The sequence below is a fragment of the Cynocephalus volans genome, chromosome 11, assembly GCF_027409185.1.
Source record: "Cynocephalus volans isolate mCynVol1 chromosome 11, mCynVol1.pri, whole genome shotgun sequence".
NCBI classification, from domain to species: Eukaryota; Metazoa; Chordata; class Mammalia; order Dermoptera; family Cynocephalidae; genus Cynocephalus; species Cynocephalus volans.
In genome coordinates this window covers 66,088,349-66,105,058 of record NC_084470.1, presented here as the reverse complement: position 1 = coordinate 66,105,058, position 16,710 = coordinate 66,088,349, and the positions used below count along the sequence as shown (strand labels likewise).

General features: G+C 34.1%; 1 protein-coding gene across 9 annotated transcripts in view; it reads left to right on the top strand.

Annotated features, from left to right (window-relative positions):
* The window catches only part of TASOR (transcription activation suppressor), a 48,588-nt gene that overhangs the window by 15,200 nt on the left and 16,678 nt on the right, over positions 1-16,710 (top strand). For 8 of the 9 annotated variants that reach the window (XM_063115379.1, XM_063115376.1, XM_063115377.1 and 5 more), the window contains exons 8-14: positions 1,391-1,422; positions 2,117-2,222; positions 3,045-3,148; positions 3,231-3,334; positions 12,770-12,842; positions 12,930-13,001; positions 13,955-14,656. In XM_063115379.1, coding sequence (XP_062971449.1) covers positions 1,391-1,422; positions 2,117-2,222; positions 3,045-3,148; positions 3,231-3,334; positions 12,770-12,842; positions 12,930-13,001; positions 13,955-14,656 — 1,193 coding nt within the window. The remainder of the gene's footprint in view (positions 1-1,390; positions 1,423-2,116; positions 2,223-3,044; positions 3,149-3,230; positions 3,335-12,769; positions 12,843-12,929; positions 13,002-13,954; positions 14,657-16,710) is intronic. The other variant, XM_063115384.1, reaches the window with a different exon arrangement.

The window sequence follows — 16,710 nt, the reverse complement described above, 5'->3', positions numbered from 1 at the left end:
ATGATAGCTATAAATTTGGAAATACTGCTGTTTTAAAAAGCCACTTACTATGAAACATTTATGTACATTTTTGAGGTTGACCTTTACCGGTTTTCCAGATAAAGTTGTCTTCTCTTCCATTTAAGTTGTTTGAGATACAGCACTTTTAGTATGTCAGTAAATAAGCCTTGGAAACAATCCACAAGTACCCATTCACATAAAATCACGACAGTTGTATTTTTCATTTTTTCTTGGTGCTATGTTTATGATCCTCATGATAGACACATTTACTATGACATTTTTCATAAGTGATCTTTAAAAGACATTTAGCACTTAAAAGCTATTAATACCTCCAGGAATAATGGCTTACCATTAATTTTCTTTGCCTCCTCTTTGATTCTATCTGTTGACCTACGTATCGTTTCAAACAAACATTGATTGAAGGAACATCCATCCTGTACCTTGAATGAGCTGTGAATGCTCCTGCCTCAGGGCCTCTGCATTTGCTGTTCCCTCCCTTTCCCCAATTATCTGCATAGTTCATTCCCACTCTTCCTTCAGGTCTCTCTTTAATGGCGACCTTATCAATGAGACCTTTTCTGATTTTTTTAAACTCCTGTACCCTTCTGTCTCTCTTTTTCTCCATAGCATTTAAACTGTCATGACCTGTTAAACTTTATGTTAATTTTTGATTGTTGTCTGTCTTCCTCATTAGATTAAGTTCTGTGAAGGCAGGAACTTTGTTCTGTTTATCCTTATAATCCTGTTACCTAGAATTGTGGTAAAAAATAAGAACTTAGTAAATATTTATTGAATGATGAATGAATATATTTAAATAAATATTGAGGCTGTGACTTGTAATCTTGTCACCAAAATAGTTGACAGAGACTTAATGGACTCCATTCTCTCTTGATGGGTATTTTTGGGAAAAAAAAAAACTCCCTTGAATTTGGGCAAATATGGTAATTTAAGCAAAGTCAGTACAGGTTGAGCATCCCTAATCTGAAGATCCAAGGTCCTCCAAAATGCAATACTTTTTGAGTATCAACATAACATTAAAAGGAAATGCTCATTGGAGCACATTTTGGATTTTTGGATTAGGAATGTTGAACCAGTAAGTATAATGCAAATATTCTAAAATCTGAAAAACTCCAAACCTCAAAACACTTCTGGTCCCAAGCATTTTGGATAAGGGATACTCAGCCTATATTTCTGTTTCTCTAAGTAGACTTGAATTTATTAAATTTTGTAATGAGTAATTTATCTGTTCTTCCTACTTGGAAGGAAGGATTTAATTCTCTTGTGCAATATGCCTTTAAAAATAGCACTTATGTCAGGGTCCTAAATATGAACGTTCACGTTATTACCAATCAGTAATGTTTTTCTTTTCTTTTTAAAAATTTATTTGTAGATCTAACAGCTTTAATGCAGATAGAAACATAGGTAAGATTCTTATATTTCTTTAGTTTTATAATCAAAAGAATAAGTACATATAGTAAAAGAGTAATAAGTGCTTTGTTTTATTTTTATAATGAATGAAAATTTGTAAAGTATGAAAAAGAGAATGAGGCTATGTTGTGATGTAACATCATTTGGTTGTCCAAGCATAAGGTCTCCTTTGAGAAGTGGCTTTTACTGTGAATAGGCCAAAGAGGGTTTTAACACTTTAATTGAAAAAGGTAAAAAAGTAAAACATTTAAATTCATCAGAGTTTTAGGATTTAGAAGAGATATTTAGCGGAGATTTAAAAAGTAATGTTAACATTACCTATCTTTAAGTTTCTCCATAATGAACAGAGAACGAGAGGAAGATAGGAGACATCGTGTACATTTATATAGTTACCCAGGTTTAATATAATCTTTGGGGAAAATAAGAGGCAGTAATTGTATAGTCTTTGCTCCTCAGCTTTCTGGTGAGGACTTTTAGATAGATAAGATTATTTTTCTTTGTAGTTGGAATGATTTTGAAACTAAAATCCTAATATTTGAACTCTTCTGTAAGTAAAAATATCAGTTTTTTGTTTGTTTTCTATTTAAACCTTGTTTCTTAATATTTTGCCTCTTTATTTCTAGTAAATATGCATTTACTTCTCTGGGCTGTCAAGAGACTGAGCTGTGTCATTATTCTTTTTATTTAGATAAATTTAACTATACCTTGTGGAAAGGACAGCTTTTAAATAAAGGAAAGCTTCTGTGTTATATTTCTCTGAGGTCAGCCACTCGTGCTTTTTTGCCTATCAAGCTGTAAGTATGTTATAAGAAACATTTCTTACACTATAAGAAAATAGCAGTTGGTAGCTTCTAATTGTACCAGTTTCTTCTTCAGCTTTTTTCCTTGTTTTTCACATTTAAATTTTACTTTGGTCCTTAATAAGAATTTAAATATAAATGTTCCTTTGTTTTTAAAAAGGTTGATTTGATAACTTCAGAAAATTAATTGGCAAAATGAACCTTCTGTTTCTTTGTCTTGATTTGAGGATGGGCTAGTTATATACATTTATGACATGAAACTTTTTCTTGGTGATTTTAAATCTGAAAAATAATTTTTCAAAGTTTTATCCTAATTAGGTATATTTTTCATTTAGCAATTTGAATATAGTAGATTTAAAAGTTACCAACCAGTTCTTTGTTGGAAAGATCTTTGATTTGGTAAGTTAAGTTAAAATATACAGGCTGTTTTCGGTCCTTTGCAACATATGTTGGAATAGAAAGGTCTAAAATGATCTTTTTCTAACACCACAGTAAACATCATGGGCCTTCATAAATGTTTGAAGATGAACAATTCATACTTAAATTGTCTTTAATAAAATGATAACCTTTTATCTTTTGTGGTTAGTAAAATTGGCATATAGGGTTAGCTTCTGGCTTAAGGATGGAAGGTTGATAATATAGCCAGGCTGTCTGTTTACCTATGTGTGTGTTTCATATCAAATCCTCTTTAGAATAAGGTGAGATATTAAAAAATATGCCCTTCTGTTTTCTATCCAGTGTACTATTGGTATGTGATAACACTGCTAGAGTTAAAAATACAGGTAAGGCAAACATTCTTTTTCAATTTTCTTTCAGTCCTGAGAAGTTAGATGTTGAAACGGTTATGAGTATTGATCATCTGAAACAGAAAATCCCTCCAGCACTGTTTTATAAGGAGACATACTTAGGTCCAAATGAAGGTAAAGGAATTTAATTTTACTGAAATATATAAGAAGACCACTTGATATGGATATTTACTATGTATTTTTTTTCATGCGTCAGTTTTGAAGAATGGAATGTATTGCAGCCTTTATGAAGTTGTAGAAAAGACAAGAATTGGAAGTAACATGGAGAATTTACTGCAAAAACTAGAGAAAGAAAAACTTGTGAGTGAAAAGTTTTAAAATGTTCCTCATTCTCCCATAGAAATACGCATGTTAATAAGTGATCATATTAATATTTCAGTTTGTTTTTACCTCTGAAAGTACCACAAAATCTTTCTCTTGTTGCTACCATTTAGTTAACAGTGTTTTACTGTGGCCTCTGGTACTCTTCTTTTTGGCCATGACACTTGACCAGTCTTCCACCTGAAGTATCTTTATTGTACTTTGTAACTATGGATGTGATAATCAGCAAATATTTATTGAGTATTATTTTCTTATGCAAGATATATACTTTAGTAAAGAACGAGACAAACATGGTACTGATGACAACAAAGTCTGGGGTTTGATCCCAGTACCAGCCAGCTGCCAAAAAAAAAAGAATGAGACAGACTCTGATGAATATGGTTATTCAAATAAATGTGGTTTGTTTCACATTTATAGAGACAGTGGTAAATTTGAAGATCCAAGAAGAACAAGAAACTTGATGAGGTTGAGAGAAAAGAACACTCTAGAGTATTTGGGTGAAAGTAGTAGGGAGATATGTCATGCAGTGTCATTCAGGCAATGTTCAAATGATTGGGATTTTGGACTTGACCCTAATAGCAATGGGTTTCGAAGAGTTTTAAAGGGAGTGGGATGAGGCTTTGAATGTATATGCAACATTATCAGATCTGTGTTTTGAAAGTTTACCTTTGTTACTCAGTAGAGAATAAATTGAAGGGGGGAGATGAGGTAGGTAACTATTATATTAGAGAGTGATGGTGGGTTGGATAAAAAATGTAAGAATAATGATAGAAGAGAGTGATTTAAAGGATATTTACAAGGTAGTATTCAATTTAATAGATATTGAGTATGTCTAGTTTGGGTAGAGGAATTGAGTCACACATCAGATTGTGTTGGGTTGGGGAGTAAATGGCAAATGAATGTGTGATGCCAATATGTATGATTTAGCTGGAGAGGAGGTAGTGGCTGTTCAAAAATTTCTTTTCTTTTAACCTCAGGTAGATGAGATCATGTTTAAATGTTGGAGGGAAGTTCCCGTAGAGAGGGAGAGAACTTTTTTGCACACGTGTGTCATTTATTACAAGTGTTTCAACAATTAACTTTTTACCCTTCACTTTGTGGAGCCGCACTTTCCAGGTATTCAAATGGAGATATATAGCAATGATTTTGACAACCTGAAACTTCATTTTCATTGGCTACATAGAAGTTCTTTGTATGTGTATGTATGTGCTTAATCAGTCCCTTGTTTCAGATTATAAACAGAGTTACAAATTTTTGACCTATAGGGTAGAAATCTTTGAGCCCGATGTCTTAGATCTGCTTCTCTTTCTTTCTGTCTTTCCCTTCCTCTTCTTCCCTCCCTCTCTTCTTCCCTCCCTCTCTGCTTCCCTCCCTCTCTCCCCTCTATTCCCTCCATATGAATGTACTTTTATATATATATTCACATTTCTTGTTTTCCTCTGAAAGCCTGACTATAATACAAGTTTTTCATGATCAAAATCTATTCATTTCCTTAGTTTAGAAAGTGAAAGTTTAGAATAATGGGTTTGGGTATGGAAAGATAATGCATTATCCAAATTTGTTTGTTCTTGTGTTTGAGAGTGAGTATTGAGAAATTGGACAGGGAGGGGTTTATTAGAAAATTATGATATCTGTTCAGTTTCTAATAGTGAGAATAAGGATAGGAAAGATATTAGCATTCTTCACCTGAACAAGTATTATATTAGTTTTGTGGAGGATTGTGTCTTCCCAGAAGAAATAAACTACAACCCTAGATCTTAAAGGGCACTGGCACTCCACAAGGATACACTGCCTGAATCTAATGTATCAGATTATTTTGTGTAGCTACCCTTTTTCCAGGAAACTTCATTGGGGATTATTCTAACTATAGCTACTTTGTTCATAGTTCTCATGATGATGGGAGGTACATTGAGTATTGGGTTTTTAATAATTTTATTTGGAATATTCACACAAGGTATTCTGGATCAGAAACAAGATTTTGTGAATACCTCATAGTAAGTGATAAATGTATTGGCTCTCATTTGCCCCTAGTCTTTACTTCCTAGGGGGGTGCAACAGGAGATAGGTCACTTGTCTTGTGTGAGTAGCTGCATACTCCATAGGCAAGGGATGAGGACAAATGATTTTTCTTTGCTTATAAAGGGGAGGGATGCAGCTGAATGTGCATCCCTTCTGAATGTGTCTCTTTAAAAATGTAATGAATATTAACTCCATCCTTTTGGTATATATAAACAAAATCTCCAGGAGCCAGTTAGCACTCTTGGACCATGAGACTTTTACAAATTCCTGAAAACTCATTCCTCCTTGAAATATAAATTCCTAGGGATGTAAATACTCCAGTTTTAGCACCTCAGGGCCTATCTGTGCTGTAACTTCTAGGCCTTCTTGATCTACCGACTTAGCACTCTCAGGGAGATAAGAGAAGTTTTATTATCTTCTTGGTTTAGAGCAATTAACTAGGTAAATGGCTATAGATCTAATTCCTAAGGTATGTGAAAAGTAAAATTGTGGAGGAAATGAAAGCAGACATTCTCTATCTTTGTATCATGTATATTTCCGAATATCAGAAGGCTAGGGCTTTTTGCAAGAGCACTGAGAAATCCAGGGAAGTTTTATTTTCCCACAGGGTGATTTATAAATTAAGTAAAATTACGTCCATCTCTCTTTTGGTTGGTGGTAAGTTAATTCTTAAAGTTGATATAAATCCTGAGATAAAAAGAAATTTATAAATTTATTTTTTGTAATATTCAGTGCCTGTTCATGTCTTTGCCTATTTTTCCTTTGAGTGATTTATGTTTTCTTACTAATTTGAGGAGTTTTATATAGGTATTCTGGATATTAATACTTAGTATGTGTGCTATACATTTTTTTCATAATTGCTGCTTGCCTTTTTACTTTTATTCACTGTGTTTCTTGAAGAACAGGCATTCTTAACTTTTGTGTAGTTGAATTTATCTGACTGAATGGCATGCACTGTTCTTGTCTTCTTTAAGAAATCTTTTCTTACCCCTAGGTTGTATAGATATTGTCCTATATTTTCTTATGAACACATTATGATGTTGCCTTTGACACTTGTCTTTTTTATATATGTTGTTATGTTTTTTATTTTTGCGTGGTGTAATATAGGGATCCAACTTCATTTTTCCCCACAATATGAGTAACAAGTTGTTCCTGAATCATTTACTGAAAAGTTCATCCTTCCACCACTAATAAGGGACAGATGCCCCACTTTTCTCATGCTTTTTAGGAGTGTTTTGCTATTTGGGATTTAGCTTTAAAAAAAAAATGTAGAATCAGCTTGCTTTTTAAAAAAAAATTTTTAGTCAGATTATCCCCTTTTCCTTACCTCCATTGGGATTTTTAAAAATTGGAATTGCATTAAATCAGTCTGCAGTACAAATTTGAGAGAATTGCTTATGTTTTATGCATGAACAAGATTATCTATTTCTTTAGGATATTCTTTTAATAAAGTTTCGGAATTTTGGGGAGTATAGTTCTGTTCATTTTTGAAAGTATTTATCCACAGGCATCAGTATTTTTTTTATGCTGTTGTAAACAGTATTTTTAATTTCAGTACCTTTTCTGTTTGTTGTATGTATATAAATGTAATTGATACTTATTGATTTTATGCCAGATGAGTTTGAAATTTGAATAATGTGTTCATTTTTGTACATTCTTTGGGGTTTCTGTATAGATTTCATTATCTGGGAGGAACATTGGTTTTGGTTTTTTCCTCTAGTCTTTATACTGTTTCTTTTCTGTGCGTTACTGTGCAGATTAGGATCTCTAGTACCATAGCGAATAAAAGTGGTAATTGTAGGCATTCTTCTTGATTTTAAAACATTTCATCATTAAATACAAAATCTGCAGTAGGTTTTTCACAGGCACTTTTAGCAATTTTAAACTTTTCTTCTTTGTGCTTTTTTTTTTTTAAAGATGACCACCGGTAAGGGGATCTTAACCCTTGATTTGGTGTTGTCAGCACCATGCTCTCCCAAGTGAGCTAACCGGCCATCCCTATATGGGATACGAACCCGTGGCCTTGGTGTTATCAGCACCACACTCTCCCAAGTGAGCCACGGGCCAGCCCTTCTTTGTGTTTTTAACCACGAATTAGTTTTGAGTTTTAGCTTTTTTGGGAGGGAGGTTACATGGGTTCTCTAGAGAAACAGAACCAATAGAGAGAGAGAGAGAGAGAGAGAGAGTGTGTGTGTGTGTGTGTGTGTGTGTGTGTGTTTGTGTATGTGTATGTAAAAAGAGGTATAAGGAATTGGCTCACATGATTATGGAGGCTGACATGTCCGAAGATTTGCACTTGGCAAGCTGGAGACCCAGGAGAGCTGATGGTGTAATCCGAGGGTTGATAGGCTCAGGACTCAGGAAAAGATGATGTTTCAGTGAGTGCAAAGGCAGGAAAAAAACTGATGTTCTAGCTGACGGCTGGCAGGCGGAAAAATTCCCTGTTATTTGGAGATATGTTCTATTTAGGCCTTCAGCTGTTTAGATGAGGCCCGTCCACATTAGGGAGGGCAGTCTGCTTTACTCAGTCTATTGATTTAAATGTTAAATTCATCCAAAAATGCTCTTAAAGAAACACTCAGAATAATGTTTGACCAAATATTTGGGCATCCCATGGCCCAAGCAAGTTGATACATAAAATTGACCATCACATATGGTATTTACCCTATAAGCTTAATAAGATGAGTTATATTTATAGTTTTCCAGTATTAAACTACCCCTGCATTGTTGGTATAGACCCTCCTCCCTTTTTTTAAAGTAAATTCCTTAGTTTGACATGTAAATATTTTGTTGAGGAATTCTGTATCTGTGATGAAGAATGAGACTGACCTGCAATTTTTCTTTCTCATACCATCTTTGTCTAGTTTTTATATGAAGATTATACCAGTTTCCCAGAATGTGTTAGGTAGTGTTTCCTCTTTTTTCAAGAGATGGGTGTATGTATGATTTAGAACAGTCTGTTCTTTGCATGGTGAGTGGCACTTAACTGCAAAACTGCCTGTGTCTAGTTTTGTTTATGGATGATTTTAAAATACTGATTCCATTTCTTTAATAGTTAGAGAACTTTTCTGGTGTTCTATTTCTTCTGGGGTCAATTTCTATGTTTTCTTTGCTTTTTAGGAATTTATTCATTTCTTCTAAGTTTTCAAATTTGGTGGGATAGAATTATCCATATAGACTCATTTTAATATCTGCTAGAAGCACTTACTACATGATATTTTTATTATGGCTTCTCTTATTAGTCTCTCTCACCAGAGGTCTATAAGTTTTAGGAACCAAATTTTGGTTTGGACCCTTTCTGTTGTATTATTGTTTTACTATTTTATTAATTTCTGCTGTTTTATTAACTAATACTATTTTAGAGGTTTATCTTGTTTATTTCTAACTTCTTAAGTGGAAAAATGATAGTTCCAGGTATTGCATTCCACCTGTTTTAATACGTAATATTTTTCATTATCATTCAATTCTGTGTATTTTTACTTTTCATTATGATTTCTACTTTGATGCATGATATAGAGGTATGTGTTTTAATTTCCAAACGTGTGGGGATACTTTTGTCTTTTTGTTTCTAAATTAATTGCATTATAATCAGAACAGGTGGTGATTATTTAAAATTTGTTGAGACTTGATTTAAAATCTTCTATGTGGTCATTTTTTGTTACATTCCCCCTCTGTGTTTGAGAAAAAAAAATGTATATTCTTTAATTGTTGGATTCTGGGTACATAATTCTGGGTTGGCGGTTCTTTTCTACTTGCACTTTGACTATACTACATTATCTTCTGGCTCCTATCTTTGTTGAGAGGTCAGCTCTTGGTCTAATTACTGTTTCTTCGTGAGGTAAACTTATTCTTTTCTTTCCTGGCTGATTATTTTTATCTTTTTTTTCCTTTGGTGTTTTGCAATTATAATATCTTGCTGTAGATTTCTTGTTTATCCATCTTGGTATATTTTCTTTACATATCTGTGATTTATATCTTAATTTCTGCAGATTTCCTCTCTATTCTTTTAGGATTTCGAAGAAGAGGCATATGTCAGACCTTTTTATTCTGTTCTCCATGTCTGTTAACCTTTCTCGTGGTTTTCGTTGACTTGTTTTTCTGTGCTGCATTCTAAGTGATTTCATCAAAACTGTTTTCTGCTTTGAAAATTCTATTTTTAGCTGTATCTGTTGCATCCATTCATTGAGTTTCTAATTTCACAGAGAATATTTTTTTATTTCTAAAAGTTGTATTTGATCTTGAATCTGCCTGTCATTTTTTAACAGGTTCTTGTTAGTTTTTTTAGAAATTTATTGAGTACCTATGAGTATTATATGCCAGATACTGTTCTAGGAGGTGGATGTTATATTTTGGCACTTTTTGCCAACATTTTTTTTTTGGAAATAAAATTCACATAACATAAAATTCACCATTTTAGCAACTTAAAAGTGTACAATTTAGTTGTTTTTAGTGGATTAACAGTGTTGTTCAACCATCAACACTGTCTACTTCAAGAACATTTTTGTCATCCCATAAAGAATCTTGAACCCCTTAAGCATTCACTCTGCATACCTCCCTCCCCCTAGTCCCAGGCAACCACTAATCTGTCTCTACAGATTTGTCTATTCTGGACATTTTATATAAATGGATTCATGCATTATGTGGCCTTTTATGCCTGGTTTCTTTCACTGAGCATAATACTTTCAAGGTTCATCCATGTTGTAACATGTGTTAGTACTTTATTTCTTTTTATGGCTGAATAATATTTTTTTGTATGGATACTACAACGTTGTGTTCATTTGTCTGTTGTTTCTACTTTTTGGCTGTTATAGATAAATGCTGCTATGGACATTGGTGTGCAAGTTTTTGTGTGAACATGTTTTCAGTTCTGCTAATTATTTCTTTAAACATTTTATAATGGATTATTTTATATTTTGCATCTGATAATTCCAGTTTGAAGACTTAGGGTGTTTGAATATGTTTTTCTTCTGCCGAATCTCACTTATAGTTTATTTCCTTCTAAGCTTGGTGATTTAAGGTTGTGAGCTCATTGTATACATTCTTGTAAATTTTTTTGGTACCATACTGCCTATAATGTTATCCGGAAAGTCAAAATAGTGGAATAAATTAATAAAAATTCACAGATTGGATTAATGTTTTCTGAAGGGAACAAAACAGTAAGGTATGATAATTAGAGGCAGCAGGAGCACAGAGCTCCCAGCTTTTCATTTCCTGCAGAAAATGTGTTTCTTTGGGCTGAAGCCACACAGCTCTAACTGCTAGGACCTCTGTCTGCCTTAGTGTTGTTTCTGGGTGTAGACAGCCTGTACTCCATGGGTTTCTGGGAACATTGGGGCCTCTTAAAATACAAATGTTGAGGCCACTCAGCCAGTGGTATTTGGAATAGGTAAGAGGTTAAAGACATCTAACTGGTTTTCCTCAGTGAGCATAAAACATGAAAATCTTATTTGTGTTTCCCAACTTCCTGTCCTGACAATCACGAGTTCATGAGTTGGGCAGAATGTTAAGAGTGATATGATACATTAAAGTGATATGATATATAAAACTTTTTGGATAAAAGTATTTGTGTCTGAAACAAAAATTTTGCAAGTACATTGTTCACTTGTACTATACTGTAAGAGACATATTGTGGCTATAAGATTAAAGGTAGACATAAAGTTCACTTAAGCATTATTGTCTGTTACTTAGCAGTATGATGCAGCCTGACCTAGGGATTTCTAACCCTGGCTTGGGGATTTCCAGAAGAAAAGGTCACCTCAGCAAAGTTGTAACGTTCAGAACCTTAAAACAAAGTTTACCCATACAAGAATAGCTTAAACTCTATGAAAGAAACACTTGGTAACTGACCCAGACTGAATAGAGGCATAAAAAAGAGGAAAGATTCTCTAAACTTTGAGAATACTCTCCAAATTGAGACCTCCCAGTCTGTTGGTCATCTGACCCCCTGACTGTGTCTGGTCCTTGCTGCCATCCTGTTCCCGCTTTAAGTCTTAGAAGAGTGCTGCCAGATAACTGCTTGAGCTTCAGACGGTAACTCATCTTTGGCATGGATTGAACTGAAAGAGAAGTCATCCATGGGGATGCTGGTCAGCTAGGACCACCTGAAACCCTGAAACTCGACACCACTTTACTTTTTTTTTAAGATCTTGGTAAGGGGATCTTGACCCTTGACTTGGTGTTGTCAGCACCACGCCCTCCCAAGTGAGCTAACCAGCCGTCCTGCACGGTACCTTTTTGTCCTTCAAATTATGAATTTTTACACAGACTTTGTTTACTGGAATTGTTTAAGTTTTCTTTCAGAACTCAGGTATCCTTTTGTGTTCAACTGCCATGCTCAGTTCCTTACTTACTCACCTTTAATCCAAAAGGTACTACTGCAGTATCCCCTGCAATAAGTTCTTTGCATTAGATTCTTTTCCCCTCCTGCACAGTGCTGTCAATTCTTGTTGTTTTAAGGAAACAGGCCAGCTCAAAGGGGTATATTCTCTTGGCTAACCTGGCATTCTTGTCTTTCTACAATCTGACCCATGATCTTTCTTTCTAGACTTGTCATATATTTGTCCTAGTCTGTCCTCACCTGTTAGCCAGTCATAAGGTCTGTGATGCCTGCAAATTGTTCGTTATATTATAACTCACCTTTGCTTAAGATGTTGCCTCTACTGAAATGTCCTTCCTACAATCTCAGGCTCTTCAAAATTCGTCTACTATACTCAGAAGACCATTTTGACCATCTTTTAGTACCATAAGTGAACTGTATTTTTTCCATCCTGTTGCTTTGTAAATCTCTTAGGGAACTTAGGTAATTATTGGTATTTCTTGTGTTACTCTCTACCTAATTTTAAACTTCTTGTGATCAAGTACCTCCTGCTGTGCTTGTCTTTGAAGTTATCTCTGGCAGGGCAGATTGCTTTACATGTGAAAGATGTTCATTAAATGTGTGTGGAATTAGATTATGGCAACACATTTCATTTGAGATTAGCCTGAACTCTTCAGAGGCACCATTTCAAGCATGTTTTTATCCAACATCTAGCACACTGTCTTGACAATTAATAGCGTGTCTTTTGAATTAATGAAGAAAATATTTGTTGTCTTTAGTTTGGTCCTTGTATTTTGGCTTAATGGAAAAATTAACAGGTTAGTTTCACAGTTAATTAGGAGAATTCTTCAATAACGTTCTGTCGTTAATGTCATGAAAACTAAGGAATTTTTATTTGATTGGAATCCTGTTAATCAGCAGAGTTGGTGGAAAGGTTTTTAACTAATTGAGTAGCAATATTTTTTCAAAAAAGATAATCAAGAACTTTTTTTTCTTTACAATTAGTAGAAAGTGCTGTGTGTCTGCCTTGTGAGTAGTAATAAAGCAGGTACAACTTCTTCCCTCTCCCAAAAATGCAGGTTCTTGTTAAACCTTTGGGAGACCGAGGATACCTTTTTCTTCTCTCTCCTTATCAGATGGTTTCTCCATATGGTAGGTGGTCTCTCTTTAAATTTTACAACTATTTTTTAACTTTTTAGTTAAAATACATTGCTAATGAATTTGACTTCTGTTTTTTAGAACATCAGACTGCCAAGTCTCGAGTTCTACATGCTTTGTTTCTGTTTCAAGAACCTAGAGGCATAGTTACTTGTAAGTTCTTTGAATATCTAAATATAGTTACTTACAGATACCTGCATTTTATTAAAATTTTCTGGATAACTCACTAAGCATTTCTTCTTTCCTGCATCATGTTTTGGGAAATACCTGGGGTATTAAGAGGTATTAGTATAAAGCACAAATTATGTGACCTTTTTTTTTAACTATGAAAAATTGTTTGGGTTTTATCACTGCTTTCACTAATGAAGTTTGTAATTATTACAATAGTATAGCTTAGTTTTTGAGAGATTTATATGATTATTTTTTATCTTCATTTTTGCATTCAGATTTTAGTGACTATAAAGCATCATGTGCCAGGTTAAATATTAGGTCATTCAAAATTAATAGGAATTTGTGGTACTGATGTTAGAGAAAATTTGCTATTCACCTTTCTAAGAACAAACTTTTAATACTATAGTAAGGTAAATTTCCTATTAGTGAGTTTCACTGTTGGATTAAGGATGAATTTCTCAACCCTGGCTAATTAGTGCCTGGGTATCTGCTTATGGGGAAGAGAGTTCATGGGAAATTAAAGTTGCTACTTTATAAGAGGAAGGAGTGACATTGCTATCATTTGAAGGACAGATCTTGCCCTGCCTTTTCATTTCTCCTTACAGTTTGCTTGCCAGCATTTGAATTGCTCAGGGACAGTAGGAAATGAAGATCTTTTAATAGTGGATATGTTTTTTGTTAAAAATATGTTCTGCTCTTTCATTTGTTTTATTTTCTTATTGGCCATTTTAGGCTCCTGGTCTTACAAGTTATACTATTCATATATTTGCTATAGTACATAGACTTGTATGTATTAGGGTACAAACTCATTTGGGTTAACATTAATATATAAATGTTACACTTCTTTGATAATATGTAGATCTGTATTTGATTAGTTTCTTGATTGCTAACATGGTTTGCTTTTTTGTTTTGTTTTGTTGTTTGTATATTTGCAGCACAAAAAGGTCCAACCAATGCAGCACCACAGGAGAGGCATGAGAACATGCCAGATGTATTGAAAATAGCTCAATTTTTACAATTTGCTTTGATTCAGTGTCGAAAGGAATTCAAAAATATAAACACTATAAATTTTCATTCTGTTGTTGGAAAGTATGTAAGTGAATTTTTTAAGCGAGGTTTTGGTTCAGGTAAACGAGAGTTTATCATGTTTCCCTATGATTCACGATTAGATGATAAAAAATTCTTATACTCAGCTCCAAAACATAAATCCCATATTGATGATTGCTTGCATACCTATATTTTTCGGCCTGAAATGTATCAGTTATCTATTTGTAAATTAAAAGAGCTATTTGAAGAAAATAGAAAACCTCAACAGTTTAGTCCACTTTCAGATTATGAAGGTCAAGAAGAAGAAATGAATGGTACAAAAATGAAATTTGGACAACGAAATAACTCAAGGGGTGAAACTATTACACCTGGAAAACAAAAGTCATCTCATTCTTTGGATTATGATAAGGATAGAGTCAAAGAATTGATTAATTTAATTCAGTGTAGGAAAAAAAATGTGGGTGGGGACTCAGACACGGAAGATATGAGAAGTAAAACTGTCTTGAAGAGGAAGCTTGAGGATCTACCTGAAAATATGAGAAAGCTCGCCAAAACCAGTAATTTATCTGAAAATTGCCATCTGTATGAAGGTAAAATATCAGATTGCTCTCATAATAACAACCAAAAATATAGTAAAGTAGTTCTCTTCTTTCCAGTAATACAGGAGTCTGCAAATTAAAGCCTGAGGGCCAAATCCAGTCTGTTCCCTGATTTTTTAAAGGAAGTTGTATTGGAATACAGCCATGCCCATTTATGTGTATATAGTTACTTTCATGCTGTAATGGCAGAGTTGGGACAGAGACTATGGCCCATGAAGCCTAAAATATTTACTGTCTGGTCCTGTACAGAAAACATTTGCCAACTCCTGCCCTGGTACATCAGATTTCTGAATTGTTTGGCTTAGACTGAGATAACAAAATAAAGTATACTTAGCTATCATCCTACTAATTGGAGCTCCTGTCCTGTTATATTCCTTTATTTTTATAATTGGGGAAGTACAACATTAGAATACTGGATTCTTTTAGAATATTGCTTAAAGAAAAACCTGAGCTTTAAAATAAAATTTCTTGGATGCATACGCATATTCATTTCCACCCCAGGAATCCAGCAATCTTTGGCTTTTTCTTTTTTCTTTTTCTTTGCTTTGTTTTGTTTTAGTCAGCAGGAAAAGACAAATGGGAGATCATTGCCTTAAGTGTGTTTGTTTCAATATTGCAAGTAAGTTAAAAACATTTTTGTCATCTAGATTTTTTAAGATCTTGACACTGCTAGTCTATAAGCATGAGATGTGTTCTGCATTCAGGGACCTTTGATGTAACAATCTACAGTTTGTGTTGCTGATGCTGTTCTTACTGATTATGGTAGATAGGAGTATTTCTCAGTGTCTTATTAAGCGATTTTACTTGTCTCTTTTCAATGGGTCTCTGTTGAGATTAGTCAGGTCATTGTCCTTATTACGCGTTTGTTCCCTTAGCAATCTTTACTTTTATCCTTTTCACTTATCTTCTGTCCTTTATTCCTTTTATTCTTGTGCTATCAAATATGGTAGCCATACGCCATGTTATTTAAGTTTAATTAAAATGAAATAAAACCATCTCACCAGCCCCACCACTGTGTTAAACAGTACAGATAGAGAACATTTCCATCATTGCAGGAAGTTCTGTTTGATAGTGCTGTTCTTTCTTTGCATTAACATTCGGGATTTTTTCTTTACTTGACCTTTGTGTCTCTTTTTCTTTCCAACGTTGTCATCGTTGGAAAAGATAAGAACCTTGTCCATGTTCTTATCTCCTTGGTGGCCTTCCTGGCTAATTACTTTCTTTTGCTCACTTCAGCATCATATTCTCAATATTGCTTTGCTAATTTGCTTCCAGTATCGTCTTCTCTACTTGCCCTTGAAGGCTTTGTTACAGACTGGCCATGTTCAGCCATGTTTCCCACTCTTCTCTCACATGCTCTTAGATTAAGGCCCATCTTTCTTTCCCAAGAATATGTCATGGTCAGTCCTTTACTTCTCTTTCTTTTTTCCTGAAGCATCTTCCATTTCTCTCAAGCCATGTATCTTTGCAGTTCATCCCTCCTCAGCTTTCTGGCTGTTCTGCTCCTTGATGGTGTCTATATTCTTTAGGGTATGCTGGATTTGTGATCTGTGCTGAATCTATTGACACTTACTGATACATACTATCTTATACTGTTGACCTGTGTCTTGAGTTTAAGTGTTCACTATGTGCTAGGTGCTTTATATGAGGGTACTTCAAAAAGTTCATGGAAAAATAGAATTAAAAGATGTATGAATTTTTCCATGAACTTTTTGAAGTACCCTCATACATTTGGGCTCATTTAGTTTTTGAGTGGTAGGCATTATTATCCTTATTTTTCAGATAAGAAAGTCATCTCAGATAAGTTGAAGAATTTTACCTGAGGATCCATGGTTAAACTCAGTTCTGACTGATTCCAAAGCATTGTTGCTAAACTGTACTGTATTTCCTAGCACTGAGCATATAATAGGTACTTAATAAATAAGATGACTCATTTTTTGAGTCAATTACCATTTTAGCTGGTAATTGACTAATTGTGTGTGAAAAAATAGTTGTGAGTGAAAATCAGGCTTCATTAGTAATTAAAATGGTGGGAAAGTCATGCT